General features: G+C 43.1%; 1 protein-coding gene and 1 long non-coding RNA gene across 6 annotated transcripts; one reads left to right on the forward strand and one right to left on the reverse strand.

The window, feature by feature from the left end:
• Positions 1-7,336, reverse strand: LOC111674329. Of its 5 annotated transcripts, none has more exons than XM_023434231.1 (4): positions 7,154-7,336; positions 6,325-6,687; positions 5,185-5,394; positions 1-4,101 (listed from the first exon to the last, which is right to left on the reverse strand). In XM_023434231.1, the coding sequence occupies exons 2-4, from the start codon at positions 6,430-6,432 to the stop codon at positions 4,015-4,017; spliced, it is 405 nt and encodes a 134-aa protein (XP_023289999.1). In that variant the 5' UTR covers positions 6,433-6,687; positions 7,154-7,336; the 3' UTR covers positions 1-4,014. The 5 variants fall into 5 exon arrangements, with proteins under 5 accessions (XP_023289999.1, XP_023289997.1, XP_023289996.1 ...); XM_023434229.1 differs by having other exon boundaries at positions 7,018-7,336; XM_023434228.1 differs by having other exon boundaries at positions 6,325-6,834; positions 7,018-7,336.
• On the forward strand, positions 5,320-6,508 carry LOC111674330. Its single transcript, XR_002762368.1, has 2 exons — positions 5,320-5,430; positions 6,248-6,508. It is a non-coding gene; the product is annotated as an uncharacterized LOC111674330 (long non-coding RNA).
• Positions 7,337-11,408: the final 4,072 nt, after the last annotated feature.

Below are 11,408 nucleotides of genomic sequence, written 5' to 3' on the forward strand. Positions count from 1 at the left end.
TTATGTGATACGAGTTTTATTGAATCACTGCTTCCTCTCTCTCTCTCTCTTTCTCTCGAGTCAACAAACGATGACTGACCTCTCCGTTCCTTCGCCGGTTTCCGCCTTTCCTTCGTGCAGATGTGACATGGCGACGTCGGTTACCAAAACCGAGATTATGATACCGATAATAATAACATTAATCATAGTCGTAACTGTAGTAATCATAATAAAATAATACGAACAATGACTGGCGATGCGGCAATAGTAACGGCAATAATATCAATAATAATGTACATTCGTAACGAGATATATATATATATGTATATGTATAGACTAGCTTTAATGATAGCCAGGAGATAACAATTAACGTGTCTATAGATTTATTCACATATATATGCATATATATATACATATATATTAAGCGGCCCGACTCGACCTCGCGCATGCGCGTGCACCTTGCGTACTACTGTTAATGTCCGCATAGTTGACAAACAATTCGACAATTGCTCTCGCCAACGCTATGTACAGATGTGTGGATAAGAGATTACGGCGCTTACTGCGATAACAATCGATATCCGGAGAGTTAACCGAGTTTGCACGATAAATAACCCCGATTTGCATTCGCATGCGCGAACTCGAGGCGCGTTTCTTTTTTTTCACCTTCTCGGGTGACTTGTATACATGTATGTATATATTTATATTTATATACATACATATGTGTACGCGCGAAAATTAATTTGACTCGGTGATATGACTCCCGTGATAAGACGTACGCAACAGTTTAACGTTAACTCTCGCCACGTGAACCTTATACATATGTATACCTTCATATACATACTCTCCTCCTCCCCCCTCCGACCCTGACCTTCTCCACCCGATTCCCCGTTCGAAGAAAAGTTACTTGAATATCAAATCCACCTCCATCGGCCTAACGCGGTGTCCAAGTAATCTTTTTTATAATAGTAATTGCAATATATATATAATATGTTTTCCCGTGTAAATGGATGTGTGCTTGCACGGAGAGAAATGACTTTTGGCACTGGGGAGGGTGCCCAAAATTTTCAGTGAAATTTATTCACGTCGCCTCTCGTAATCCGCCATGTTGGGAAAATCGACGCGAGTTGGGATTTTCATCCCGTAGCGGATTCAGATAAGGAAACTCGGTAGAGTTTCGCGCCAAATACATTTAAAAGCATGTAATAAATATTCCAAATTCCATTTCTCCCCGCGTGGCTACAAAATTGCAGCCCTTACGTTTCCGCCTCGCATATTTATTAAGCCTTCTTCGTCTAGTCACTGTACAGGTGCCTCGACCTCCCTCTCTCTCTCTCTCTCTCTCATTCTCTGTCAAAAATCGCGATCGAAAGTCGTTCTTTCATGCTTTCACTCCTCTCCCTGAAATTAACCCTGTCGTCCTATGCCTACGTAGGTCCGAAATTCTTGGACAGAGGGAAAAGCTGGCCGAACCTCTCGAAGAATACAACTCTTTCGAGACACGTCCATTTTACATATCGTAACGCGCTCGAAGTCGTCGATTCGCCATTTTCCCGAAAAAAAAAAAGAAAAGAAAATCTGACGCTAAAGCACCTCGGAATCGGAACCGACGATTCGCAGTCTTTTTTGCGAGGCAATAAAAGGAAAGGCGAAAAAAGACATAAATTATTAAGGCGAAGTGGTTTACGATGCAGCGATCAGCTGATCAGCTGATCGTTGCTCAATTGTCGCGCTTTCGGCGGTTTATTAACCTGACTTTAGAATGGCGAGAAAAACTATCGATAAAATTCGGTAATCCAGAGATACATCCCGAAGATACCGACCATGGTCATAAAATGACGTTTCACAAGACCTTGTTAATTTTTTTAATAAAAAATTCGACTCGTTCAACGTGCTATCCAAGGCGAGCTAGTTTTATCATTACCTCGTCGTACCTGTCGAGAGACTATTATCAAGTATTTTTAGAGACATGGAGATTTCTTTACTAACCGCGATGATAAGGGGGCCGATGTCGCGAGAAAGGATGCGAATTCGTCGGCGCTGATTCAATTAATTGGTCCATCTTGAGACGATTATGGGAAACATTAATTACAACCTCGCGTCGAATTTTCCCGGATAATCCGAGTAAGCGCGCGAGTGATAAGACGCGTTTTTTAAACGGAGCGCCGATACAGAAACGGCGATAAAAGTCGCGGAGGGAAATTCCCCGCGAGTGTAGGAAAATCTATTCTCTCTCTTTCTCGCGGTATTTCCTCTTTCTCGGTACCCGATTGAAAGGCACAGAAGGCACGTGGTACCGCGAGTTCGTAATTAAGCAATAAATTAGCATAAGGATCCTCTTCGTTCGATTTTCGCCCCTCCTAAACTGCGAGTGTCCCTCTTCCTGACTACTCGGCAAGGATTTTTATTCCCCATCCTTCGATCATTGACTATTTAAGGCGATATGAAAGTGCCGTCGGAGGTCTCATTTATGAAAGTTTTCTCTTAACTGGGTGTACCGAAAAATTTGAAACTTTACAACGATTCGGTACACCCAGCTCGGAGAAGTTTCAGGAACGATTGAAATAACTATCAGGTGCCTTTCGCATAGCCTTAATTTTTTCTTGATAAAAAGGACTTCGTCGTGTGCCTCGACACTTCCCTCGGGCTGAAAGATCCCATCGATCGCCCTCTTGTGTGTACACGAGGACCGACTGCAACAATTGTTGAAAATGTAGCTTAATCTTTATTTACAAGAATCTCCCTTAAGTGGGTAGCTAAATAACGAGAATCCCTTTTTACTCAAAGCAGCGACCCCATGTCGAGTAATAAACGTTATTTACCTTGATATATATTTAATATGTTCAATGGCGAACCCCCTACCGGCCCTGATAGCTAGTGATAAGGTGCACGAGAACGAACGTGCAGTGGACAGTTAAACAATGCTCCAGATAGACTAGAGCTCCAATTCTTTTTTTTTTTTACATGATCTCCCCTAAAGACAAGTCAACATGGACCACCGGAATTTCGAGCCATATTTTCGATACGTGTCCTCAAAAATGTTCATCAATTTCAGGTGTAGCAAACAGTCTCGCACGAATTTTTCGAAAACAAGCATTCGACCGTAGAGTTCGGTGAACAAGATCTAATCCTTCCTCTGTCGACTAGAATATACGTACATGTACACAGAATTAGAAAATGTCGTTCATGGAACGTACTAATTTCAACCGCACGGTCTAGGACCTGTCCCCGAGCCTAATGAGACTGCTTAAAAAGGATCGAAGAGTGATAAAACCCTACTTAATCTTGGTCGTCTATGGGGAAAGATAATGGTCTCTTCGAGTGCTAATAAAAACCATAGAGCTTACAGAAATGGAGAAGAAAAATTGCTATAACCTGTTTATACGTTCCAGTGTCCAGTGGAGAATCAGTGGAGGGATCTTCCGTCTCCACGCGAAGCTTAAACAACATCGTGAACAATTTTGTGAACGAGTCCCCGACACAGTTCACGCTTGCAAGCACGTTAAAAAAAGGAAAAAAAGAAAAACTATACAGAAGATACCTGTCTGCCTTTTTTATGGACACATTTTCACTAGACTGTCTCTATTTCCATAAGCTGTACGGTAAAAAACGCGTCGTGCAGGCTTCGCTCTTTTCGCCATCGCCGACTTGAGGGTTCGCCCAAGAAAGTCTTATTAAAATACACGGTGTAAAAATAGTACGGCAGGTCGGCGCGCTAGCCGACATTTTCCGAGGAGTAGAGACCGGCTGCGCGTGAGTGCGCGTAGGAGGAAAATTCATCGAAGAATAGTCCAAAAGGGAGAAGAGAGGTCGTCTCTCCGGCCATTTCCATTGAGTCGGCGAGGTGCGACAGCGCCTCTTTCCCGGTAAAATCCCTCGACCCCCGAAATCGGGATCGTCGTTCGAAAAATCCTTGAAAGGCCTCGCCCTTCATTTTCGAGCTCGCTCGGCGAATCTTTCTCATCTCGTTCGAGAACGAGCCCAAGTTTCTCAAGTTACGTCCAAAAGTGGACCTCTGGCTCCGATGACGGCTGGCTGCTACGTCAGCAACTTGAAGAACATCAACGCCAGCGATATGTTGATAAATAGCACCAGCATCACTAGCTGCTGCCTTGAGAACCAGTCCTGAAACGGGGCAGAATTATGGAGCGATTGACAATACCAAACATATAAAGCAGACTAACATTTCTATCGTGATAAGATATAGCAGTATTAATTAAAATAAAGCAGTTTGTTAATACCGAATTAGACGAAAGTGCTTCTACGCTCCGTTTCGTGGTCTAACCTCACTTCTTGAGACACTTTTCATTCCTTCAAGGTTATTAAAAAAGGGGATACTTAACCATAGGCATCGCAGGGTGCTTTTACAATTTTTAACTAAAATATTATACTTACAAGCTTAATCAAAGAGAAAGATTCTATTAGCTGAACACGAAAGTGCTCCTGTAGTGCGATTCATGATACGCAGCTCAGCGTGCCGGGTTGCGCGCGGTTACGGCTCGCCGCGACTTAACCTCACTTTTTATTAGGTATCTCTAACAAGGAAGGTATCCCAGGTCGATGTCTCCGATTTCATTTCTTTTATAATATGTTATAGTAGACTAAAAACTAAGCGACACGTATTTCTGTTTTATCTGCCGTTAAACACTTTAAGGGGGTGAAACCACCATCCAAGGTAAGGCATGTCAAGGGGCGATTTGGCAGTTTCACCCACAAGAACATAATATTTTTTAATCAATCCACCTGGAAATGCTATCTCATAACGAGAAATGAAAAATATAATTTTCGCAATTGAAAAAAAAATTAAGGGGTGAACCACCCCTCACAGGCCTTACTTTGGATGGTGGTTTCACCCCCTTAAAGTGTTTAATGGCAGATAAAAAAAAATACGTGTCGCTTGGTTTTTAGTCTTCTATAACATATTATAAAAGAAATGAAATCGGAGAGATCGACCTGGGATACCTTCCTTGTAAGTGTTTTGAGTTTATTAGAAAAGGAAACTCGCAACTACGTGCATCCCAGGCTGTGCAGGGTCGCGGTGCAGATATTAGTCACACACACGATTATTAATAGTACTTATTAGTGCCAACTGTAAAATGCTAACGTTTAGGTAGTTATCGCGGCGCGGTGGTAACGGTTTAATTCAAATGTCGTTTCAGCTAAGGGATGCGGCAGGTGAATCGCACCGAAACTGCACCAGGGACTTACTTTAACCTGAGGACTGACAAGGTATAGCAGAGGGTTCGCCCTAAGCCTCTCGCTTTCGTCGATTTGCCGGCGGATCTCCTCGCGCCTCATGCTGCTCAGGACGCTGACTTCCTCTCTGGACAATGGCGCGGTCGCTGTCAACTGGATTGGCTGAGCCACATCCGGCAGTGACTTCTTCCGTTGCAACGGCATCGCCGCCACCGGCATTGCCTAAAGAGGAAGCATTCAAGGGTTACTCCTGCCCAGGTGAGATCGCCCCTTTCCTACGTTTCGACCCGCCATCTTGTTTTTCCCAGCTTGGATGAAGTCACGACGCCGGAGGACGCGAGACAAGATATAAGGAATTATTTCGCAAGGGAAAAGGATGGAGTGGTCCACGGTATCTTTTTTAGACGTGTATAATGTTACACTTGGGTATTTCCTGGTTTACCTTCCAGTGTAACATTAATTCATCGCGCCAATAATTCCTACACTTTCGCCTCCCAGAGATAACCCGCCATTTTGTTAGTACGAAATTTCAAATGAAGAGGAAGTCGATCATTTCCAAAGCAGACACAACAAAAAGATACATTTTTAATGTTAGGAGATTACATTGCGCCTAATAACGTTAAGACTTAGATTTGCACGTCTCTCGTCACAGGTTGCAAATCGGGAACCAATCTTAGATCCGCGATTGGCAATATTTGGCGAGGGGACTCGTCAGGATTTCCTCATCGGGTAGCGAAACATGGCCGAGCCGGTGGATTTTTGAATCTCGGCCAAAATTCCTGGCCCTCCGCCCCGCTCGACCTAGTCCCACAACCTAGGAACCTTCTTTTTGTCGCCGAGTTGGAAACGCGCGCACACAATCGTTACGTGTTAAGGTCGGGAGCTGAATCCTTTACCAAAATTTGGCCGACCTTGAACGTGGATTTCGGATAAGAACTCTAATTACTCGACGAAGAATTAATTTTATGGAATATCGTTACCGACATTACTCATTAACAATATCCCATCGTACACATTGTACCCAATTTGCCCTTATTCGAAGAATCATTGTACATATAATTTTTTTTTCTTTCAGACGTGGCAGATGGAAAATCGATTTCATGGAATCGTGGGAATTTTTGGGTGATGATCGATCCGATTTGAAATCGATACCTCGACAGGAGGTGCCACGATCCATGACTCCGAAGCCCTTCTCGCCATCAACGCGGGACTGCACAAGAGCGCCTCCTCCTCCTCGTCCGGTTCCGACGACCAAAACATTTTCTTTTTTTTGTTTCTAGATTTAATTCCTCTTGTTAAATACTTAATAAACAGAGCTTATATCTGGAGCGATTTCTGCACGCTGTGGACTTTTCTGCGACCGATTTCTTGGGCGGCGTGGACGACAGTATCGTGATTTCTCGGGGTCTTCGCTCTTTGCCTTAAGTCTTTTTCTAGTCTTTCCTTTTCGTTATACCGATGACTGTCACAGATTTTAATACTGTATAATTCAAGCCCCCTCACGACTCGATCTCACTGTCAAACACGTCACTTAAGTTCTCCGAAGTAGCGACTCGAACTCTTGTACAGGTGAACACCGAACATTTATGCCTCCTCGAAATGATTAACTCGGCTCGATTTACTGTCCCAGTAAATCGTGCAAAATCGCGGAAAGGGGACAATCTACGACATTGAAAGTCCCAGTCAACGAAATTTGGCAGCTGACACGCTCGTTCGACCTAGACACTAAAATCCGCGAAACGAGCCCGGGCACTCGACAAAGCGATCGCCTTGAACATCAAGCATAATATAAAAGAAAATTGGTGAAAATTGTATGAATTGTCAATTAACAACTTTCAAACATACATGCAGACCCGTCATCTGTAGATCCCTCTTGAAGGGTAAAACCGAGCGATGGGGTAAATTTAAACAATTTCTTTATACATTTTTATAGAATTTTGCGAGTCGACCGAGGGGCATGAATTAATTTAATATTCTTTACTTAATGTGATGTTCATGTGTTATTTAATTATTAAGCTCGAGGCCGTTCTTGGGTTCCCTGTACCGAGGTTCTCCGGTTCGCCACTGCGGGATACGGATCTCTCAGGAGGATCCACGAGGATCCTTCCTCGAAGAGGATCTTCGCGAAGCTCCCGAGGAGGAGGCCGCTTGTAAAACTGAAGGAGATCGCAAGTCCGCCTTGAGGTGACCGAAAATAGCGACTCCCCACTATTTTCGTCATCATGCTAGCTAAGGCGGCGTCGCGACGCCTCGGGGTCCACCTGCTCCCCTGCGTTACCATAAGTCGAATTCGAGGACGAAATTCATTCTTTCGAGAAAAAACGAGTTCCCTAGACGAAAGTCTAAATCAGGAGAAATTTATCAACTGCCAGATCTCGATATCTAATTTAGATTCCTATTTTCGAATCCCCTCTAAAAATATCCGTGGCATTCTCGGGAAACCTCTTAAACTTGCACTTCAGGGTCCTGCTGGAAATACCTCAATTCAGAAATGCATAAATGCATTACCATAAGTAGAATTCGGGGAGGAAAATCTTCCTTTCGAGAAAATCGAGTTCTCCACCCTTTCCTAAATCAGGGGAAATTTTTTTTAACTACCATGTCTGGATTTCTAATTTAGATCCCGATTTTTAAATCCCCTATAAAGGTACTCATGGCATTTTCGGAAAGCCTCTTAAACTTGCACCTCAAGGTCCGGCCGGAAATACCTTAATTCCGGAATCGGTTTATTCCTGACTCACTCCAATAATATTTTGGCGATTTTCAAACCCCGGGTCTACTTCGGTGCGTCATTCACGAGACGGTATCTCTATTTTTATCAGAAATCCGTAGACGAGTCAATGAGTCAATGTCAAATTTGTCCGGAAGAAAAGTTCCCTCCGAGAAGAAATCCGTGACCGCGCTTCGGGGAGCAACAATTTATATTTCCCGCCACTTGTACTTACATCTCTTTTTACAACCTATTGCCAATCGAGTACCGGTACATCGTATACATTAATGACATTCAGTACATCGAGTTAAAGACGAGACGTCGTAGGCCGGGTGAGATTGGACTTTTCTCGTCATTTTCTCCATTCTTTTCATTCTAATATCTACGTTTACCTCTCCGCGCCTCCATTTTCGTTCCACCGCACCCTCTATATCTATCGCCCTCAATAGTGTTTATATATAAATAGACGGAACCTTTGTTAAGTGTAAATATTTCCTCGGTATTGTGCGAAGGAGTGAGACGCGAAATAGGCGAAGCAGCGAGCCGTCTGATCGATTTATTCGGGAGAGGCGAGAAAAAAGAATTGCGCTTCCGGCGTTGCAAGTCGCCATTATCGAGACGTGCTCTCGAGATTTTAGTACGTCAAAACCGGGAATGGAGGACTTTCTCGCATCCAGTTAATCCTCGAAAAGGAAACCAGCTCTTTCTCCACGGAGAACTCCGCATTTCGGGCCCGAAATGCTGGGCTCGCGTCGTAAAAAAATATACTTTCTTAGCGAAAGAGCCGCCGCGCTTCGCCATCTTGAAAGACACTTTTATTAAGCTTGGCACTTGACACCCGTCTAATCGGTTAAAGGGACACGTCGGTTAAATCTGGTCAAAAACTCGAAATTGAGCTTTCTAAAAATCTTCATACAAATAAATGCACGTATAGTACCTAACAACGCAACGGAATTGTAAAGAGCTAGTCATAACACATGGCAGACTGAATAATTTCATAATTTTGTCACATCAAATCCTGCGGGGAAATTAACGCACATATATGTACCCACATTCTCTAATTTATAATTGTTATTTACTCGTCGTTCCATTTATCATGACGTTATAATGTTATTACGTTATTCCATTTATTATGACTAGTGTTTCATATTGTGCGTGAACTTGAGGTAATTGATACCGATAATCACGGATCTCGACCAGTTTAATCGACGCGCCTCCTTAATGAAGATCCACCCTCGAAACATCGAGTCGAGAATTCTAATCGATCGAATATAGATCCTTTAGAAGATCGAGTCGACATCGACGACCCACTTCGAGGGGTCGATCACATCGCCCCGTGGGCGCCGCTAATCGATATCCCTATCATCGATCGGAGCTTACGTTAAATTAGAGCTTTTAAGGTGGAAGCATGCGTTAGAAAAATAATGTCTCTGACGAGAGAGAGGAAAGAGCGGCGTGGAGGTGGTAAGGTCGAGGCATGTCGCAAGATCGCGAATAAATAGCTAATAAATAGATAATAAATCGCGGGAAATCGGAGAACCCAGAAAAAGGCCGATGAAGTACCTCAAGATGCCCGAGGAGACATTTAGATTTTCGGAAAAAGCGGTCATTTCCAATGTCTCTCACAAATTGCCATTTATATCTACGCGACTCGTTCGCTCGACAAGGATCCGTCAACATTTTACAGGAGGTTTCTCGAACTTCATGGAATATCTACCGGTGTGGCTAATGGAGGGTAGAGGGGTTGATAAAGGGTTAAAGAGTTTAAAAAACGTAGCAAAAGGGTTGAAAGACGTCAAACTGGTCCCCGCCTCCACACCGCGCGCAACCTTACCTTCTGGTCATTCCAAAAATTGTATACAATCGTTAATTAATTCGTCACACGCGACGATTTACTTAAAATCCGATTCGAACGATCTGCAACGTACCGACACGTATCGGTTCCGACACGTACCGGCACCGACGCGACAAAATTCCGTCCAGTTGCAACGAAACGCAATTTACATGGTTTCGCCGGTCCGAAGCCGGTACGTGCCGGAACCGTCACGTGTCGGTCCGTGTCGGACGGTTCGAATCGACCTTTTCGCGCTCGAACGGTTCGTACACATAAATTTATGCATATATATATACGTCTTTTATAACTACGCACATACACAGAGCTATTTCATTTCCCTCGCACAAGTGCATTCACGTGTGTGTCGCGTGCGTACAGTCTAAGAAAAAGGAAATTACTTAAACGTTTATATATATATATAGATATATCAATGTCTCGTTAAATTCGGATAATTAAATTCTCGGTTAATGAAAAGATTCACCGAAGGTTATAGTTATATCAGGAATAATGTATACTCCACGCGTGTGTCCGTGAATGCAGTGAAAGCTGCGTTTACAGATGCAGTTAAAAATTTTGCCCAAACTGGAAGAAAGTGTCCATCGAACCGGAGAAATATTTCTTTAAATCGTAACAACGAGATGTGATATAAATTCAAATAATTCGATTCCCTAATAAAGTCCAATAAATCAGATGAGACGTTCTTCTCGGAATTCTGACAATTTACTCGAGCCAAATAATTATTCCTTGAGTTCTTATACGTATAGTATGTTCGGTACCGTTCAAAGAAACGTTTCTTTGGTTCAATGGATTGTTTCTTTTTTTTTCTTTTTTTCTCGGTACAGAGATAATTTGCACTTGCCCGGACTTGCAGTTGCGTGGGAATGCGTTTAGGCCGATCAAAGTGCAGCTTTATACGAGGGTCGATGCACCGGGAGTTGCACGGTGCATATATAAACGTGGTACATAAGAGGGATTAAATACGACCGAGTGTACACATATGAATCGATTAGCCGGTAACTCCGATAAGTAGGATGTCGAAACGCAGTGCACATGTCGAATGCGAGTACCTACACGTGTATGCAACTTTGCACACCTCGTAACATATATATCTATGTATAGATATATCAATGCACCAATACGACCGCACATTGTCCCCGTACTCAAATATATGTATACATCTCTGGCGCTCTCTCCCTTACTTTATCTCTCCCTTTCTCTCCCTTTCTCTCCGGACGTCTAAATTTGGCGCGATTGCCGGAGGAAAAAAGAAAACTAATAAACTGGAGGGCATTTATTTCTCTGCAGCGAAGGAACTGTATTGTGGCTTTATTGTTCTCTTAATGGTCTTCGAGATCCACCCTCGATTATCGATGCGACGAGTCGAATGCTTTACAAGTTAAGGTCGATTCGTCAATCCGACAAATATCCGTTGCGATAAAAAATGATAATACACCCTACGTGTATCAATCTTTTTGCACCCTGTACGCAAGTTAAACAATATGTACGGAGCCATCGAGATAAACATCTCAATATTTTTCAGCAAATCGACACCGGGAAAAATGATAACACGCTTTTCAATGACACTTTTCACCCTACACGAAAATTAAACAATACGTGCGGAGCCATCGAAGCGCACGTTAGAATATTTTGTAACAAATCGTTACCGCGAAAAATTAATATAAATTATAGCAC

Source organism: Orussus abietinus, unplaced genomic scaffold, assembly GCF_000612105.2.
Source record: "Orussus abietinus isolate OABI.00-Male unplaced genomic scaffold, Oabi_2.0 scaffold6, whole genome shotgun sequence".
Taxonomy (NCBI): domain Eukaryota; kingdom Metazoa; phylum Arthropoda; class Insecta; order Hymenoptera; family Orussidae; genus Orussus; species Orussus abietinus.